The sequence below is a fragment of the Festucalex cinctus genome, chromosome 3 (genome assembly GCF_051991245.1).
Source record: "Festucalex cinctus isolate MCC-2025b chromosome 3, RoL_Fcin_1.0, whole genome shotgun sequence".
In the NCBI taxonomy this organism is placed as follows: Eukaryota; Metazoa; Chordata; class Actinopteri; order Syngnathiformes; family Syngnathidae; genus Festucalex; species Festucalex cinctus.
Window position 1 is genome coordinate 23,622,328 of NC_135413.1, and position 16,551 is coordinate 23,638,878.

Sequence of the window (16,551 nt, forward strand, 5' to 3'; positions counted from 1 at the left end):
AACGATGAATCGATGATCAAATATCAATATTAGGCTTTACACGATCAGGATTTTTTTTGGCCAATCAGCAATCAGTGAGTTTGAAAAAAAAACAACAACAAAAAAACAGTAACTGATCACCAATTTGATCAGAAAATGGAGTAATATATATATTTCAACATATATATATAAACATATATTATTTTTTATATTTCCTCTACAGTCGACTACCCGGCCCACGAATGGTGAAAAACTGACATAAAATTGATGCCAATGGAAATGCATTGGGGGAAAAAATTAAACACTAAAATTATTTAAAAAAACACTGATTAAACATTAAATATAACATATAATGTCTTATTTCGCAGAGCTGATCAATGACGTCATTAAACATTACAGATGATAATCAGTTTTGCATAAAATGCAAAATATCGTCCGATTCATTTGATAATCATTTAGCAGTCGAATAATCGCTGCACCTCTATTCCACTGAGATTAAAAGATGCCTCGTTCGTTAGATGGTAAAATAATTGTGAGTAAATAACTTTATCAAAATATTTGCCATCTTGAGTCCACACGTGTTTAATGAGGCCCTGCCTTTTTTTTTTTTTTTTTGCCGTGTTTATTTAGGCTCTGCACCAGCTGCTAACATGTGTTTGCGTTGGATTTGATTCACTGGCGTCAAAGATTTACGGTCGTCCTTTCGGATTGCGAACGTGGCCTATATTTATTTTCCGGCGCATGAATTATATTCTCACCACATGGCTGTTATTGTCGCCTGGTTTTCGCCTAAAACCAACGCACTTCCAAGTGCATGTCGGAGTGAGCGTAACCCAGTTGGGTCGCGTCGACGCGGCGCAGCTGAATATCAAGCTGCTGACTGATTGACTTATGGAAGCTGCCGCACCCCCGGGGAGACGTCTTTTGTGGGGAGGGGGGGGGCGAACTGACACTCCCCTTGTAACCGTCTCGGAAGTCAACGCTATCACACTGTCAAACTCCGAACTTGCTTCCCGCGCGTCTTTCATTCCCCGCCCCCCCCCCCCATCTCTCCTTCCTTCGTCTCTGCATTCAAAATGATTCCCACAGCCTACGGCGGACGAGCGCAGACTTTTAGCGCGCGTCCGCCGTAGACGGGAAGCGCGGGGGGGGGGGCATCCTGGGCCACGCTCACCAGGGAAAGTGACAGCCTGGATAATTGGCACTAATCAAGTGACTGCCTGTATTGAGAGAATGTCACTTTGGGCTCGGAGAAAGGAACGCCGTTGACCCGTCGAGGTAGCGCCCAAGGCCCTCCACTCTGCGACAATGTATTCTGTCAATCCAGCAAGTGGGACTGTCATCATCCAGCAGCGCAGTCGATCTTTGGTCAATATGCAGGGGGAAAAAAAGAAGAAGAAAGTCAGAGGGAAAGAAAAAAGAAACGAGGGAGGGGAGGGGTAGAGGGAGACGTTTCCTATTCCACATGAAAACTAGGATGTTATGGAGAGCGCGCTACATTATTCTTTTTTAACATTTCTCTTACAGCGACGGCTTTGAATTACAGAGGACTTTTTTTTGTCGAGAGCAAGTCGGAGATGAATCAAAAATTCATCTGAAGAAGTTGTGCGCCGGGCGAGCGGAATGTACCTCTGGTGGAGCCAACATTTGCAAAAGTTCTATCTCCTTAAGCAATTATTAGCGGTGATAGTTTGACATGTGCAGGAGTTGTCAACAACTCACTTTAAACAAAGTACAAAGCAGAAATAAACATTCCCCCGGGCAAAATTAACTTAGGGGACGAGCCACCTCATGAATTATAAATGACCAGACTGCAAGCGAGGAGGCCTCATTCACTGGGAGAGACTAACCTATTTTCAACACATTTGAAAGTCAAGTGACAGCCAGCGCCAAAGAATGCAGTTCAGGGAAAGATCAGTCTGTTATTTAGTAAACGACTTGTGTAATTTCTAAATTGTGCCAAACTAACCGTGGAGCGCCCTCGGGGGGTTTGAGTCATCTGCTCCGCACGTTTGCCTCCTAACTGCCATTCACGTGCAAATGAATTCCCCTCGCCGAGCGCGTTTTAATCCATCTCATTAGCAAAGTGGCCTATAGATAAAAGCCCGTGTTTTATCTTTTTAATCCGCGCCTCCCTAACGCCGCCTGGAAATAATTGAAATGATGTCAACGCCAATCGGACGGCCAGTGAGGCAGAGTCATTTTGACAAACTGTTCACGGACTTTAATTTGAGCTTCCCTGTGGTTCCGCGCCACGTCACAGAGAAGTTTGAACTCATCCACAAGTTCCGCTTCTTACATACCTTCCGAGTATTTCCTTTGTCACAATTCTCACGGTGGCTCTCCTGACCCGAGACGACAAAGAAAAGGGACGGGAAAAGCTCCCCCGATACGTCTGTCTGGTCAACATTGATTAAAAAAAAAGATGGCGCCGTGTCCTGACGAGGGACTTTGCGTCTTCGCGCGCCCTCCGGGCTCCATCTCGACGAGACGTCTGGATTGGCAGCTCTCTGGGTGATCGAATCGCTGGAGAACCCGGCCGACGTGAACCGTTCACGTTCCCTGTAGAACGAAGACTCGCATACCGAAGGGTTAGCTGCGGAGAAAACAGACGCGCAAAGTCAATTAAAGCGAGCGCTCGGGTGGAATTTTACAGCCACGAGATTCCAAATGAAGAAGCGAACGCCACTATGTGTGTATCAAGACATTTATTTCGGAATGGGCATTTTAAAAACTGCTCAGTTTGTCAAATGAGGAGGAAGTGGGACCGTTTTATTTAAAGGCTGCTTACCAGAAAAACTACTCCCGCTTACTGTCTCATTTGTCTTGGAGTGGCACTATATTAAGCCGCAAAAGCGTCTGTGATTTATTTTAAAAGCTTCACAACTAAATAAATAAATAAATAAATAAATAAATAAATAAATAAATAGCAGATTCAGCAATGTAGGTTAGTACGATTGCGCTCGTTCTTTTTGCTGGACACTTGCTGGCTGGGAGAATTCATGGCGCCCAAAATATAGGGGAAGTCAAGGACACTGTTATAAAAGTATTGATTTAATCTACTAAGGGGCATATAGACCCTTTCATGGTCTACGTCACGATGACGTCACGGTGTTCGCTGGAGGCAACGGAAGTGCAGCTCTCTCGTGTTTGCAGCGCACACTTCATATCAGGTAAGATTGAACTATCAGCTTCAGACTTAGTTGTGATTGAAGTTACTTAAGTTAGTCATTATTTGTGGGATTTGTTTTACATGCACGGACTTACAAAAAGTCTGTGTTTACATGCTACATGCGCGAATGCTAACCGCTAGCTAACCAAACGTTAGCTGTATGTTTCAGTTTCGTTGAGGCAAAATGGTTCCGATAACTTCTTGTAAAATCTTTGTAGGAGAGGTACATGCCTCTACATCCTCATCTTCTGTCCCTGTCGTGGACTTGGCAGCACTTGCGACCGTATGACACAAATGTTCTCGCTCAAATTGTTATATTCCAAATCTTGAACATGTCCATTCAAGACTTGTCTAATGATTTACAGGCCTTCATTTATCTTTAGTATAAACGCTCAGTTTTTCTATAAGGTAGATGTAAATGTCCGGCCATTGCAAGATGGTTAGTCCTGTTAAATCATCTATCCAGTGCGCGAGGGCGTACGGGTCAGTAAATTTCGTCCCATCAGTCAGAGTTAACTTTTTACAGTAACATTCACGATCGTGGGGAGTCAGTTTACTCACATATTCTCTCAAATGGCCGTTTTCTGCGTCCAATCTGACGTGAACTTTCCATGAAAATATGCTGACTGGTGTTACAACCACGCGCCACTGAGGTGTTTTTGCCTGCAGCTAAGCCCCGCCCTTTAAATTGTGTCACCTTGTTTACAAACTCTGAAGGGGTCTATAAGATTCTATATGCAACAAATGTAACTTTCAGCCACGATATGTGCGGCACATTAATATGGCTTTGTGGCTAAAAGATCCTGCCGGCTTTCACTTTTAAACTTAGCACATTAAGTCAAGTTCACATATTCTAATTTTACCTTTTGTTTGAACAACTCACCGTAAAGAGTTATTCACTTAAGAACATATGAACATACGTTAACAATTGAAAACAGTTGTACAGTGTTACATCAGGGATAAAAATACGGCTGTACCCTTTAACTCATTCACTGCCAGTCATTATAGAAAATTTTTACATTTCCAATACTCACGTGATATTACATTCAATAATTATATATAAACCGAATCTACCAAATAACAGAATAGACTCCCTACTTTTTGTCCCGTCCCGTTCTTTTATAATTGACAGCAGAAAAATGTAGGTTTGCCAAAATACAGCCATTTCTCCCATGGACTCTGAAACTGTGTTTATTTCCTATAAAATGGGGCTATGATGTCATCTACCGGTGGTTGGGCATCAGTAAAGTTGTTTCCAAGTTTGATATTTACAGTGGAGCATGCTCAGATTCGCCCCCATTTAGCACCGCTCTAAAAAATACAATTGACAAGTATACTTGTCAAAGGCAGTGAATGAGTTAAAATATGACCTTCAGTAGTCTGTTGTTTGTTGTTGTATGATGGCCATTGGGTTGTGTTTGAAAAATGTTCAAGAAACAAAATTGGAATAAATCAATATTAATATATATTATATAGTGTGCTTCAAAAAGTTGAAACATAGTATAATACACATTTCATAGAAAGGTATGCAAAACTGAGTCACTTGCTGAATGTCTTACACAAGTCTTCTTTGCCTGAAGACTTCGTACATTTCCCCGCCACTCTTATGTGGAGCTCCCCCTAGTGGCCCACCAAGTAATTGCTCAATAAATAATGAACAATGGAGCCGTTCTGGCGGCTGTACATTAACTACAAATATCGATACTTGGCGTAGGCATATCGACAATCTATCGTGACACAAAGTATCACGATTTATCGCGATATCGAGATATCATCACGCTCCTATTGCATCGCTAGTCGCAATAGACAATCGTTTTACATCACAAGGCAATGAAGTGAGCGCTCGAGTAGCACCATGCAAGCGAATGGAGCCCAGCCTCACTTTCAGACCGCATGCTTGCCAACATACATTGTTTTTATTTATTTATTTTTGCAATTTAGGTGTTTATGCACAGCACGAGTGGTTGCTCGTCATCTTCAAACGACCAGTTAGCGCAGCCCTCGTGCGCCATACACACACACACACACACACAGTCGGAAGACGACGCTGTGATCCAGCTCTGCAAACACGGTGATTGGCAGCTGGATGGCACAAAGTGCGATTGGAGCGCAGCTTCACACGTTAATTGTAGTTGCAGTGAAAGGATGTTAACCAATATATGTTCAATGCTCCCTTTTTAGACTCACTTCTGAAGAGTTGCGTGAGCCGCGCCGCTGTAGTTTTTTTGGGGACTTGAAGTGCCTCTGTTTTTTTTTTTTTTTTTTTTTGTTGGAGCGTCACTGCGGAACAACATTCCCCCCAGCTGTTTATTGGCAGCAAAGTCAACTAAAATAACTTCAGTTTGTTTTGAATTGAAAGTCTTGCTAAATGAAAATAAACAGCACTGCAGCTATGCGCTGCAGAGTCGTCTTCCCCTTCCAAATATATTTACTTTTTCACCTTTTACACATCAACATTTCATGTTCTTTGATTTGATTCGGCTGTTCTGACAAGGTCAAGACTTCTCGAGGCCCGTGGACATGTACCGCGCCGGGCTTTGTTGTTTTCCGGGGCGTGATTAGCGGCCTCGGTTTGCAAGTCTATGCTGATGTGAAGAACACGGGATTCGGCGTGGAACTTTGCAGATGAAAGTAGCGCGGCGGTGATAAAAGAGAAACGCACATCATGCTGCATCGCATTAGCAAGGTAGCGTTACTTGCACCCGTGCTCGTAATTGTCCCAACATGCCTTGGAGATACGCAGACACGTGCGCGGGAGACCCGAAATCCTCGTCCCTTGTTTTGCATAATGCAGCTTTGCATGCGGGTGGGTGGGGTGGGGGTACTAGGTGCCAGTGATCTCCCCACTGTCTTCAAGTCATTTTGTTTATCATTCAAATGCAAACCTTGTTCCATTATCCATGAGGGAGAAGGGAGTAATGTGTTCATGTCCTCCTCTAATCTGACAGGCCGCTGTCCCGTGTCACACATGATGAGAGACAAAAAGAAGAGCAGGGGGAGCCAAAAACAGGTAATTACCGTCATACCTACACTTGAGCTCGTCTTGTGTAATTAGGCCAACCAGGTCGCAGTCACACGAGGGCAAGCCCGATTTGAAGGAGGTGCGAGGCGCGCTCGTTTTTGTGCCCACGTTTGTGTTTATGCCGCCACAACCTCCACACGCACGCACGCGGGGACCGTCGCCTTTTATGCCGCTTTGTGATTGATTATTTAATGGAAGACTCCCCAGCCTGAATGAGAACGCGAGCCGGCAAATAAAGTCAAACAACAAGGGAGAGCGAGGGTCTGAGGGAGGGAAAGATCTCCAAGATGCGTTTGAAGCCGGTCGGAGTAGCCAAAGGCGAGTAACTCCTCACGCTTTCATATCCCGCTTTTTAATATTTCTTCCCCGTTATAATGATGTGCTTCCTATCCTTGAGTAATGTTCTTCTTCGTTGCTCTTTTTTTTTTGCCAGAGTGGATTTTTTTTTCTCTCTTTGAAATAAATTGTAAGTATATATTTAGTCTCCGAGTTTAGAGGCCAGCACAGGAATTTGTGCTGTTATGTTATTATAAAAGTGCATTGATGACTTCCTGGCTATAGCCAAATTTAGAAAATACTAATCAGTAAACTTGTACATGTACACTGTAAGATTCGTATGACAATTATTTAACTGAAACTATACACTTTATTGAACAAACAGGTTGTAATTTGTTTCATGTTTCAACAGCATTAAAATAAAATATTAAGGCTTAATGTTCCATTAATATAACATTTTCCATGCTGAAAGTGTGAACTCTAACCCTAAGTAAGACTGTTGAACACATCCATCAAAAATTAATGTTTAAACATCGATTAGGCTGCATATTGAATCGATACAAGAATTGTACGCTGTAATATCGCGATATATTGCCAAATTGATTTTTCTTAACACCCCTAGTATATAATATCTTTTTAATTGTAATTAATCGCATGACTTCAATAGTTAACTTACGATTAATCAATTTTTTTTATCTGTTCTAAATGTACAATAAAATGTTTTTTTTTTAAAGTTTCATACTCTTGTGAACATAAAAGTGGAAAAAATGTTAAACTAATAGAACTATGACGGCCTCTTTTAGTCATTGCTACAATAATTTCAGAATAATTCATAAAATTGAGTTAAATAATTAAAAAACAAAAAAGTTCTGTAAAAAACATGTGATATTAATTTGTGTTGAAGTCATTTTTCTGCCACTAGATGGCATAATTGCATTTGTAAGACGTTGGTGACCGCTCATTGCATTTTTCTTTTCATATTAAGAGCTTGTGAAATTCTGCACATTCTTAAAATTGTAAAATACAACTTGACCCTACCTTCCGCAAAAATATGCATTATTATTACATTTATTACTGCAAAATTTTGACGTGGACGTGTCTGCTGCTTTGTGACTGAAATTCACCCAGTACAGGATTTCCAAGTAAGGGGTGGTCATTATGCATTAGAATATATTAAGATATACTGGCGCACAAATATGCAATGTGCGTGTCACAACATAGACGGCGACTTGGCACAAGCCAAAAAAAAAAAAAAATCAAATATTGATGATAACAGTGTCGAAACTTCCAGCAGAAAACAAAGCAATGAAATCCAAATGAGCTGTCATTCTGACACCTGTAAGTGTTGAAGGGCCGACAATCAAAGTGGTCCTCGCGGTAGAAAGCGAGTCTGGCGCAGGTCTATAATGACCGGCGTCTCATCACACTCCGTCTGCCTCAATTACCAGGCCGAGGCTCGCGCTCGCAATTGCTGCCCCTTAGGCCAGCTGAATGTACCTGCGCCTCCGCTGTCTGCCGTGCGCGAGCTGCACTTGAAAGCAGCGCACAAATGTCACATGTGACGCTTGTCACATGTGACATTTGTCAGACCATCAGAGAGGTGCAAGAACAATCACCGACCTTGACACACAAAAAAGACGTAAATGTTACATTTACTGCAATAAATTTATAAATGAGTACAAGGGCCATTCTGATATTTCAACTTATTGTAAAATATTTTCTCATAATATTCATTCTAAAATCATTTCAAATTATGACTACATTCTTTGTGCATCCATGCTTTCATCATATTTGCTTAGATTTGATGGCAGATTGTGTATGTGTACACTTCCCATGGATATTGCATCGTATTTATTAAATCTTGCGTTTTTTTGGCGCGGGCCAGGGCAGCCACAGCTCTGGGTCAAAAAGCTGTTCTCCAGTCTGCTTGCGTGTGCGAAGCTGAGGGCTTTTGGAACGTCTGTCTAATGGCACCAGTTCAAAGAGGGTTACTTGAAAAAGCAATCTTTTTTTTTTTTCCCTCCTGCTTGAATTTTATGGTAATAACGTGTCCTATTTAACCTTTACGTCCGTGCGGTTAGGATAGAATAATGCCGTTTTCAGGCTAAATATACAGTACAGGGAAAAAATTGTAAGTTTGCTCACTTACAAAAATAACAGTCTTCAATTGTTATGCTTGTTTATTGATGATGGTGGCTTAATGTGGAGGGCTACCAGCTTGATGCACACTTCTGAAATAATAAATGTGCTTAAATTACCTTTAAGATCCAGTAAAGAAATTGAGATATCAGTTTCTAGATATATTATATATGTTGGAAGATAATCGCTGAAAACGCGTACAAATACTGAGAACCACTCAATTGTGCCGATTAAGGGTTGCAGTTTTCCGTTTTTTTTTTTTTTTAGCTACCACATTTGGGATCCAGCATGAAAACTTGAGCACCTTTGTTTCCATCAGCGGCTATGCGATGCAACTACGACATGCGGTTAGCTAGCAAGCTATGACTACACTTCATAAACACATTCCCTTCGACGCATCCACTGGCCACTTTAGAGTGCCCCATCGTTGGCCATGAGTGTGCACATGTCACGCAGAGAAAGATAGAAAACCAAGGATAGAAAAAAAATATTTTTCAAAAGTCTGACTTGACAACCAGCATGTGGACAGTTATCTTGGAGCTGTCATGGCTGATTTAGAGTGCCTCGTTGTTGTCCATGAGTGCGTACATGTTACATAAAGAAAGATAGGAAACCAAGGAGAAAAAAAAACACATTTTTGAAAAGTTCGACTTTACTAAAACTTGAACTTTCTTACGCTAAATGTTTTTAAAGTTTGCTGAATAATGTTTTAATATTGTATGTTCTTTTCGTAAATTTTATAACCTACTTTTATTTTCTCTTCTTCCTCCTAATGTTAACTTCTGTTTGTTGATGCTTATGTGTTGTCTTTCCTTGTGTAAAGCACATTGAGTTGCTTTGTGTATGAAATGTGCTATACAAATAAACTTGCCTTGCCTTGCCTTTACAACCAGCATGTGGACAGTTAGCTTGGAGCTGGCAGGGCTGCTTTAGAGCGCCTCGTTGTTGTCCCTTAGTGTGCACATGTTACACAGAGAAAGACAGAAGAGCCAAGGCACGGTTATGTAATAAATTTAAAAATCCAATTTGACAACCAATGTGTGGACAGTAGCCTCGAGTTGGCATGGCTGCTTTAGAGCGCCTCGTTGTTAGCCATGAGTGTGCGCATGTCACATAATGAAAGACAGTAAAGCGAGGAAGAGAAACTTTTTTTTTTTTTTTTTAAAGTCCGACTTGACAACCACCATGTGGACAGTTAGCTTTGAGCTGGCAGGGCTGCTTTAGAGCGCCTCATCGTTAGCCATGTGTGCGTGCGTCACACAGAGAAAGACAGGAAAGCGAGAAGAAGAAAAAACTATTTTTCAGAAGTCTGACTTGACAGCCAGCATGTGGACAGTTAGCTTGGCGCTGGCAGGGCTGCTTTAGAGCGCCTCGTTGTTGTCCCTTAGTGTGCACATGTTACACAGAGAAAGACAGAAGAGCCAAGGCACGGTTATGTAATAAATTTAAAAATCCAATTTGACAACCAATGTGTGGACAGTAGCCTCGAGTTGGCATGGCTGCTTTAGAGCGCCTCGTTGTTAGCCATGAGTGTGCGCATGTCACATAATGAAAGACAGTAAAGCGAGGAAGAGAAACTTTTTTTTTTTTTTTTTTAAAGTCCGACTTGACAACCACCATGTGGACAGTTAGCTTTGAGCTGGCAGGGCTGCTTTAGAGCGCCTCATCGTTAGCCATGTGTGCGTGCGTCACACAGAGAAAGACAGGAAAGCGAGAAGAAGAAAAAACTATTTTTCAGAAGTCTGACTTGACAGCCAGCATGTGGACAGTTAGCTTGGCGCTGGCAAGGCTGCTTTAGAGCACCTCGTTGTTGGCCATAAGTTGGCATGTTATACAGAGAAGGAAGAAGAAGAGCGTAGAGAGGGGTGAAATATTTTTTTTATATCCGACAGCGTGTGGACAGTGGGTTCGAGTGCCTTGTTGTTGTGGGGTGAAAAAGCCCCATAATGTCCATTTTCCAGGTCGTAGAAGTGCTATTCAATTACAATTTGACATTTGAGTTTCAATGGATTCACCATTTTTTTTCAGTTATTCATTTGAGTTATTCCTTTATTTTAATCTCGGATGGTCTTGCTTTTTTTCTTTTTTAAATAGTCCAGCTACCGAATTGTTCTGCTTTACATACGCTGTCGTATTGTTCCACAGCAATGTATAAACTTTCTCGTGAAGGCGTTGAGAGGGAAATATATCTGGAACATCAACCCCCACCACAACACTCTCATCATGTCTTAAGGCAGAAGTAGCCATTGAAAAAAAAGAAAAAAGTGCTGCTTCAGTCTGGTCGTGTCTGTGGGCACAGCTTTGATCAGCCTCACCTCAAGACGTATCCTGGAGGCTGCGCTAGCTATACGCCGCTATCCTCCATGGCTAATCACACTTCCTGTCTTTGTCTTTATGTGCTTTAGACAAACGTCAGATAGAGGCGGCGGGTGCAGATTTGCCCCGAGAACACGGGGAATAAAGCCTCGGGTGGTGCTGCAGCGACTCTTTCATCATGAATATTTCCGCTGTTTTTGACTTGTGGGTTTCAACCCCCGTAGCCTATCCACGAAAACAGTGCTTTTCAGACTAAAAAAGGATCATCAGAGTGGGAACAAATGCACTATATGTAACACGTCTGGGGTGTATATTTAGCAAAGGGATATTACAGAAGGTTAAGTTTGTAGCAATGAACCTGTAGGCAGCCATTTTGTGTGGTATTGTCATTGAAAATGACGTCACAGTTACTAAGGGCTCAGGTAACAGCCAATCACGGCTAACCTGATTATGTGATGTTCACAAACAGAGCTTTTAGGCACCGTGATGCCATTTTCATTCGTCAGCAAGTGGCAGTAACACACAAAATGGCCGCCCACTGTGATGCATATAAGCAGCTCTTTTGTTTCATCATTTGGCATTTTCCCCTTTCCCCCCCCAAAAAAGCGCTTCAAAGAAATTAATTTTTTACTCATTTTTGCTAGATTTTGCTCATCATTTTTGTTTATATTATGTGACCAAGATGGTTTGGCACTTGAATTCCAAAATACATCTTTTTGAAACTGGTGATCAATATACCCTACTTGTGGCGGGCAGTCAGTGCTGCTTATTCTGCCATCAGGGCTTTTTTTTCACCAGGAAGTTTCCTTTTGTGTATTGCAACCTTTTCTGCCAGCAGCCAAAATGAATGAAACGAGACCCCCCAAATCCTTTTTTTTTTGCTGTTGTTGAAGAGGAAGCGCTTCTATTTTTGTGCTCATTTGCATATCCATGGCCACCTGAGGGAGGTCAGGCTGCGCCAGCCAACTTCTTCCCGGTGACAAGGACACAACGGCGACAGCGGCACAAACGCCAGCACCAGCCATATGCCATCTTTTCCTCTTCCTTGGCAACATACACACACACACACACGCTCACAAGACGTGTGGACCATGGTTGTCCATAAAGAATCATCTCCATTGATGCTTGGACGCCAGTACGTCTTTGGAGGGTCCTCGGGGTTAATTAACACGAAGCAAACAGACAGGAAGAGAAACCTCTAAAAGGTTAAGTGTCACATGGGAAACGTGTTGCAAGAAAAGAAGTAGAATGCCGATACGTCCGGGAAGCTCACAGCATCAGACAGGTGGTTCTCGTTATGCAAACCTGATTGGAGTTTATCCAAATTGTACTGCACTGTTGCACAGTTGTAAGGTGAAATATTGTGAAAATTGCATCATATACAAGACATTGGTTCATGGGAGTAACGATATAGCAGTAGCATCAAGGGCAAAATCAAACAACCAAGTAAATATTTTGGTGTATAATAGTTAAATTAGAACGTAAATGTAGTGATAGTTTAAACCCCAGAACTACTCCTGGTTGTCATGGTAACGTAAAAAAAAGTTACTTTTTCAAGCAAGTAATCTGTAAAGTAACTTGTCCTAAAAAGTAATTTCACAGATTACTTGCCCTCAAAAGTTATTTAGTTGCTTTACACATTAATTGCCCTTTAGGACAAGTTACTTTACAGATTACTTGCTTGAAAAAGTAACTTTACACATTACTTGTTTGAAAAAGTAATTTTACAGATTACTTGCCCTAGAAAGTAATTTGCTTACTTACTTTACAAATTACTTGCCTAAAAAAAATAGTTACTTCACAGATTACTTTCCCTTAAAAGTGATTTAGTTACTTTCCATATTACTTGTCCTAAAAAGTAACTTATGGGTAGCTACTTACTGATGATGATCTAAATTTAAAAGTAGCCAAGTACAATGAAAAGTTACTTTAATAGTTATTTTTTTTAAAAACAAAAAAACACCCTTTTTGATTTGCCATAATCAGTTTTATTAAAAAGAAAAGAAAATAAATAATAATAATTAAAATTTACAAAAAAAAAAACACTCCAAAGCGTGATTGTTAAAACCGCATCCATGATGGAGTTAATCGGTGCCTACTTGTTGAAATTGTCTCTTCTCGGCGTATCCCAGGAGGGGCGGGACCCGGGAAATGACTTGCCGCTCGGCGCGTTCGTGAACTTGCGTGATAATTAACACGGTCTCCTCTCCTCTTTGTGGCTCGCCGCTGACATTTGGTTCATGCTTGAGTGTCTGCCCGGCCGATTTCAATCTCTTGCATGAAGGCGAGGCCCTGAACGTGCGCGCGCGCACGCGTGCGTGTCTATGTTTAAGTGTGTTTGTGTGTCCAGCGGCCAGCGGCTCGCCTTCAGTCGGCAGGATTAAGCAACATGACAACGCGGATTAGAGACCCACTCGCCGGATCGGGAACCTCCGACAGGTTAGAGGTCGAGCGCCTTGTGATGAACACTCGCCGCCTTGTTTGTGCTCTTGCACGGCCGCATTATGTAAAGAGTCGTCGATATCAAACCATCCTCCCGCCCTTCTGAACATACATTTTGATGCTTCCTAAATTCATCACAACAATTTCTGTACATTTTGTCTGTCGTGACACCTCTGTGTAGATTTACGACACGCCGCCTGCGCTAAAACACGGCAGAATGGCCACCTCATCCATTTGTGCCTTATTTGATATTATTACATTAGGTATGCAGGCGTGAGTTTGGATAATGGATGAACAGGAAAGCAAAGCAGTTTAATTACCTAACATCTTTCTGTCTTAGCTAGCATGCCGCACATATCTTATTAGCCAGGATAAATAAATGGGATTACGTCAAGAGGGCGTCCTGCCCCCCTCCGCCTTGTCGTTCTTTGCATATTAGTATCGCCACTGCGGCATCCCGTGTGTTGAAGCCAGGGCCACGCCATTACAAGCACTTCATAGAGAATTAGCATCAGTGCGTCTGGCTGAGGGCCACCAAGCCTCGAAACAACACTCGCACACTATCTATATCATATTGTAGCAACCTGCCCGGACTTGCTTCATTTATCCAAACTATTTCATAACCAACAATTGAGCACAAGCAGCCCCATGTCAGAAATTCTTGCACGTCACTTTGTCAGGTATACGACCTGATTTTAACTGACTTCGTAATATTTATAACGGGTCTGCAATCAGCTTGTGGCTTTTTAATCCTTCGGCTATGGCTGTCAGTGCAAATTTCATTAATATGTCAGTTTTCATATGGACTTCTTAAATTAGGAAGATTATCACTCATTGTGTCACTCAAAACCAAGGTTATTTTAGTTAACAAAAACAAACGGAAAAATTAACAATAACATTCAAAAAACATTTTCGTTAACGAAATAAAATAATAACGAAAATGCTTAACTGAAACTACATTTTATATTTACCAAACTAACTAAAACTAACTAATTATAGCAGAAATGTCCTTTGTTTTTGTCTTTGGTAATTAATTTAATGCATGAGCCTTTTTAAACGTGATTTTATGTAGATTTATTTTGATATTAACCGGAATAAGGACGATTGAAAGTGTGTCACACAGAAGTGACGTCATCTAGCAGCAGCCAATAGAAAAGCACCTTAAGATTGTCGCTTGCATGTTGGTTTTTGAATATTGCACACAAGTAATACAATAAGTAATTTAAAAAAACAAACAAAAACAAAAAAACTGGTTGGCAACCAGTTCAGGGTGTGCCCCGCCTCTTGCCCGAAGCCAGCTGGGATAGGCTCCAGCACCCCCGTGACCCTTGTGAGGAGTAAGCGGTTAAGAAAATGGATGGATGGATGGATGGATGGATGAATCTAATACTGAAAAACTAACTAAAACTAAGCATTTATTAAATAACTAAAATTAATAAAAACTACAAATCCACACTGAAAACTAATTCAAACTACCTAACTAAATTATAATAATAATAATAATAATAACAATAATAATAATAATAATAATAATCTCAAAACAAAGTAAAAACTAACTAAAATGAAATATTCCAAAAACTATAATAACCCTGCTCAAAACCAATGTGTGACACCCAGCACCAAGATTTATTGGGCTATCTAGCTAGCAGTTTAATGCTACATGCTACATCGCTCACATAGCCATACAGATGCCAGCGTATATACAATATTGTCTGAAAATGAAGGAGATGTCTACAGCCGTGCTGTGCTGATGCTCTTTGAGCGAAATGAAAAACAAAGAGCAACTGAGGTAGCTTATTGTAATATACATGTTTATCTGTGTAGGGTGGTGATTAAGAAACTTATTAAATTGGCTGCTATTTGGTTGCACAGCGATATACATGCTCCGTTTTAACACGGTTCCAGCCAGAATTGTGTAAGATGTCTACTTGATCACCCAAAGCACTTATTTCCGGTGTTTGACGATTACATGCTAATCTTAGTTAGGTTAGCCATTAGCATCACTTCTCCTTCTTTCCTCGTCATAACTTTGTGACAATAATTGTAAGAGTGTATCTTGCGACGCAAGGAGCACGCAAATGACTTGTGTCCAGCGAAGCTTTTTAGGCCCATGGAGGCAATGATTACGAAATAGCAACTCCGCAACGCGTTTAGTTGGACGACTAGTCAGTCGCATCTCGTTGCTAGCTAGCTAGCTAGTGCGACGCAAGTAGCACGCAAATGACTTGTGTCCAGCGAAGCTTTTTAGGCCCATCTTGGTAGTTCTTCTACTTTTTTTTGTCTTTGTTTTTTTTGACAGTTGTCTCAGAATTTGATTGTTTAGTATACAATGTGTTAAAATGAGCCGCAAAATGCTAATTTTGACTCACAAACCGTAATGCGAAACCGTTAATTCTGAGCCCTGTCACGAGAGAAAAATATTTTTTTTAAGGGGTGGGATGTCAATTATTTAATCTTATGTTGTAATATGTTAAAGTTAGTGGTGTAAAAATTAGTGTGTTCAATTTTGAGTTAAAGTTCCTTTAACGCCATTAATTTCACGCGCGATTAATAACCGCCCCTTACTTGCAAGGCCTGCATGAGTGAATTCCAGTCGCAACGTATCAGACACATCCACGTCAAAATTTAGCAGTAATAAATTTAATAATAAAGCATATATTTGTGCAGACTGGGGTCAAATTGTATTTTACAATTTAAAAAATGTGCCGAATTTCACAAGTTACTTCACATTAAAGATTAGATAGCTCCTAATATGAAAAGAAAAATGCACTGGGCTGTCACCAATGTCTTACAAATGCAATTATGCCATCTAGTGGCAGAAAAAAGTACATCTTTTTAATTTTAACAAAATTTTATGAATTATTATGAAATTACTGTATCAATGACTAAAAGATGCAGCCATATTTCTGACCATTTTTTTTCACCTTTGTTAACAAGGGTATGAAAAATTTGGAAACAAATATTGTACATTTAGAACAGATATAATAGTTAGAATTAATAAGATTAATTCCGATTAAAAATTTTACACTAGTCAAAGTTAAAAATGTGCTAATAAAGGCTAAATAACTTGTCTGGCGCAAATCAAAGTAGCTACAGTGAGTGCGCCTTTCATGCGCCCATTCATCTAAAAAGTCTTCCGTGAACGTTTGTAGCTCCCCGAGCTGAACTCTACAAACTACGTTGCTTGTCATCAAACTTTTTCAGT

The 16,551-nt window shown here is 40.8% G+C and overlaps 1 protein-coding gene across 1 annotated transcript in view; it reads left to right on the forward strand.

Annotated features, from left to right (window-relative positions):
* The window catches only part of LOC144016139 (uncharacterized), a 79,904-nt gene extending 66,341 nt beyond the window's left edge, over window positions 1-13,563 (forward strand). The window contains exons 3-4 of the mRNA XM_077516870.1: window positions 6,100-6,161; window positions 13,255-13,563. Coding sequence (XP_077372996.1) covers window positions 6,100-6,161; window positions 13,255-13,452 — 260 coding nt within the window. The 3' untranslated portion in view covers window positions 13,453-13,563. The remainder of the gene's footprint in view (window positions 1-6,099; window positions 6,162-13,254) is intronic.
* Window positions 13,564-16,551: the final 2,988 nt, after the last annotated feature.